The sequence below is a fragment of the Nanorana parkeri genome, unplaced genomic scaffold (genome assembly GCF_000935625.1).
Source record: "Nanorana parkeri isolate BGI_ZX_2015 unplaced genomic scaffold, ASM93562v1 scaffold544, whole genome shotgun sequence".
In the NCBI taxonomy this organism is placed as follows: domain Eukaryota; kingdom Metazoa; phylum Chordata; class Amphibia; order Anura; family Dicroglossidae; genus Nanorana; species Nanorana parkeri.
This window is the reverse complement of record NW_017306812.1, coordinates 755,493-759,433: the sequence shown is the minus strand read 5'-3', so window position 1 is coordinate 759,433 and position 3,941 is coordinate 755,493. Positions and strand designations below refer to the sequence as shown.

Here is a 3,941-nt window from a genome sequence, read left to right as displayed (position 1 = left end):
CAACTACAAATTCCATTAGGCACTGCAAGACTCTGACAGCCACGGGCATGACTCCCAGAGGCTGATGCATGATGGACCAGAGGCCAGAGTTTGCCTACTCCTGAGCTAGTCTGTGTCCAATGACCAGCACGCATTGGTAGAAGTATCACCATGGCAGACCTCAAAGTCACAATAGGGCCTTGGAGGAGAGGAGCTTAAAGCAGGATCCCATCACCTCCTCCTTGTGTTAGGTCTGCAGGAGGCAAGAACTGGGGTACTGTATACAGGTGCTGCCTGTCTCAAAGCTTAAAGCTGATGTCCAGGAATAAAAGATTACTATTTCATTCAGTTACGTATCTCAATTTGTTAAATGCATGCTTAAATACCGTTAGTATAAGTACTCAAATCTGTCTTTACATTAGCACCCTGTAACCTCCTTCTCAGCAGGACCCAGACTGTAAGATTCAATGGCATTAGACATTGCTGCCAGTCCAACGCTGGCGTCTTGCCAGTGACCAAGCTCTATTACTAAACTAGAGAGGAGAAGCATGGAGGTCACTGGATTGGCTTTGCTCTCTGGCTGGGGAAAAGACTAGCTGAACAGGATCAAAAATCATCTGGCAGGTAAACAACTTTATAGATACAGTATATTAATTTCAATTGTGTACTTAGTCATTTGACTGGAAATCAGCTTTAAGAGTCTGCAAGCTGCACCTACTTCCACCTTCTACCATGCTCCAGCAGAGGATGGGAGTACAGTTTACCACATGGCTTTGGACCAGTTTGCTCTGACCATTGATCATGTATTACTATGATCAATTTTCCAGATTACATTGAGGTTGCATAAAAAGCATTTTACGGAATATGCAACCCCTGTGTTTAACCCTTTTATGACGAGTTTTCGGAGCATGCACAGTCACGTATTCCTAGTTCACTGCCGCAAAGTTAATTAACGTTGTCACGGCAAAGGGGCGTACTGTGGTCATAAAGGGGTTGATAAGTAATAATAAGGGCAATAAACCATAGCAACCAATCATCTTTTAGAGTTCTCTAAACTGAAGGTGTGCCCTCATTGGCTGCTGTAGGTAACTGCACAGCATTGCTTTTTACCTCATACTGGTGCAAGAAACTGAAGGACACCACAATTCCATTTCATTTTTGGAGATCCTGACTGGTTGCCATAGCAGCACAGACATTTTAACCAGTTTAGCATATGTCTCATTGATCCCTAATGGGAAAAAAAAAGTTCACAAGGATCCCTGTGCCCATAGGAAGGGTTCAAAGCAGAGGGGGCCACTCCTCTGAATCTGGTTCAGAAGACGCTTTCCTCTACTGATGCTAAATGCATTCATCTGTGACAGAGTGCACTGGAGAAATGGTACATAAAATAAATACTTAACATTACGATAAAAAAAAGTACAGAAAGAAAAAAAATAAAATACACGCACACTCAAAAGAAAACCGACGTGGAGTCTATGTAATGGAGATCCACGTGACCTCTAGACCTGTTGGCCTCTTCACAGGCAGGCCACAGCCTCAGAGAACCAACGGTATTTGTTTCAACATGGAGGTGCAAGGTTTTTCTAAGTGCTAACGTCTTGGCTTTGGAATACTGATAACAACATGCTACAAAATGAACTCTACTCTGTGTAGAAGAAACGGGATCTTCTGCCGTGTTCATACAACATTGACAGAGGGTGGTAGAGAAGGGACAATTAATGGAGAAGAGGGTTCTGCAAGGTCTGCTGACCACTGGAAATGCCGATATGGCACCGGGCAGCATCGGTGGGGCCCCCATCATGGTTTGCTGATGTCTGTTATGGAAAGTTTCATGTTTTGTCCAGTTCGTTAGGAAGCCATTTTATCTTCCACCAGAGTGAAGCCTAAGTCAACTTTGTAAGGAGACCACGGCTTTGTGGTTGTTTAACCTTCACGGACGCTGGTGCGTGGTTCAGCAAGGGAACCGTGAATGATGTTGGTAATGGAGTCGACTCCGTCCCCTACCAAAAAGGTGCGATGATCGCCTTCAATGATGTGGACAGAAACTTTCCCATCACACACCTGTTGACGAAGAGAGAAGGTTAGAGGTAACTGTATCCAGACAGAACAGATGAAAGTTGCCTAGGGTTATAGGTACACTCCAGTCAAAGCTACAAATTTCAAGGCACCTCTAAGGAAGCCAGAAGGCACCCCAGGGTGCCACGGTACACTGAGAAAGGCTGGTCTACATAGCGGGACTCTTCACTCAAACTTCACCTACTGTGTGATACATGCAGTGTTTGGCAGGAAGACTCCCTTACAGAGATGGACAGAGGGACCCATGTGGTCACTGGCATCTGGTATTGTCGAGGAAGTGGGGTGTTCATTTTAAGAAATGGGGGATCCATCTATGAGATATTTGCCCTGGGCACACCCTTTTTATTAAAACATTTCTGTCAATGCCAACAACTGTATCTCATGTATAAGTGAGCTCTCCCAAGGTAAAAGGGACATCCAGTCTGCACTCCTCCTGCTATCTCTAACATATAGACATTCTCATTTGTTAAAGTGTCAGCACTACTAATCAGATCCAAAGCTGAAAGCATGTCGGGTCAAAGTAAAAAAAAAGCACATGCATCACATCTGTACAATACATGCACAATACCCCATGCTATATCCCTTTAAAGACTCTGCAGGTACAGAAAAATATATATAGGTCTGCCAGAAATGCAGCTTTAATTGTATAACAATGCCACATGCATTTTTGTGGACGGAAGAATTGGTGTCAGTCCTGCCCAGTTGTCTGTTGATAAACTACTGAATCCCTCCCTTTCTTCTCACCTCCAAAGCATAGGGACTAATTGTTTTGCAGTGCAAGATAAGAACTGGGAGGGCTGTTTGCAATAACACAGGAAGTGTGCAGAGGACAGAGGAGAGCTCTGAATTTCAGGTAGGAGCAACAGATTGTTTTTGCACTTATCAGATAAAACAAAACCCTTTCAATGGTATATTTTAACTAACCAAAAGGAAGCAAAACAAGAGAATTTAATTGTTCGGGTTTACAAAAATTTTACCCTAATCAGGGGTGTCCCGAGGCCGGGTGTCACCCAGAGCGAATACCGGGTGACACCCCACCGTGACTTCATCGCGCATGTGCGTGACGTCACCACGTGCGTGTTGACGTCATCGTGCATGTGCTGCCATCTTTGTGATACCTGCCGGCATCCAAAACCAAGATGAGGTATGCCACCGGGTCCTCTCCTCTCTCCTGCAACTTGTGCGTCCCTGTGCCTTTTAAGGAGGTTGGGCTGCCTCCTGGCGAACCTGCACCCAATTTAACCTTTGCTACATGTGCTCCAAGATGGAGACTCTCGTAGATTAGAGTTAGGACCGCACTACACAGAGGTGCCTTGAAGAGGCAGTGCGGCTTTTAAATATTCTGCAGAAGACGTGCATCTAAAACCTCTGTTTTTAACCTTAGCGGTTAGACAGGATTTTTTTGCATGCTGGCTGGTGAGTGTGCTGGGAAACTTTTTGCTGTTATACTGTATAAAGCCCTTCCATGTGCACCTTGCTTGAAAGCTGGTTATGAGTTGATGAGTGCGTTTGCCGTTTGTTTTGCTTGTGTGTTTATGAAGACACACACGGCTTACTAGCACACACACGGGTGGCTCCGTAAGACCCTGCAAGTTAAAGGAGCCACTCTTAAACAGGATATCAGGACCAGTGCTCAGGGGACCAGCTAAATCTGCAGGAAACTAAAAATGTAAACATCAAAGAGCAGCATCCATTGAAAGTGATTTGGAATAACTTCAAAACAATTTTCACTTTAAGCCTGAGCAAATACTCAAGTCCATTCAGTTCAACCTGTGTGTGCATGTGCATATGTGTGTCTATGTAGGAGTCACTAAGATTACCCATACGCCTGTATATTGTGTTCACTATGGAAAGCATCTAAAAGTTTCTTGAATGCCAAATAATTC

The 3,941-nt window shown here is 44.4% G+C and overlaps 1 protein-coding gene across 1 annotated transcript in view; it reads right to left on the bottom strand.

The window, feature by feature from the left end:
- Positions 1-1,426: 1,426 nt before the first annotated feature.
- FASN (fatty acid synthase) overlaps positions 1,427-3,941 on the bottom strand; it is a 43,890-nt gene continuing 41,375 nt past the window's right edge. Inside the window, exon 42 of the mRNA XM_018561789.1 lies at positions 1,427-2,040. Within this exon, the coding sequence (XP_018417291.1) occupies positions 1,903-2,040 (138 nt within the window). The 3' untranslated portion in view covers positions 1,427-1,902. The remainder of the gene's footprint in view (positions 2,041-3,941) is intronic.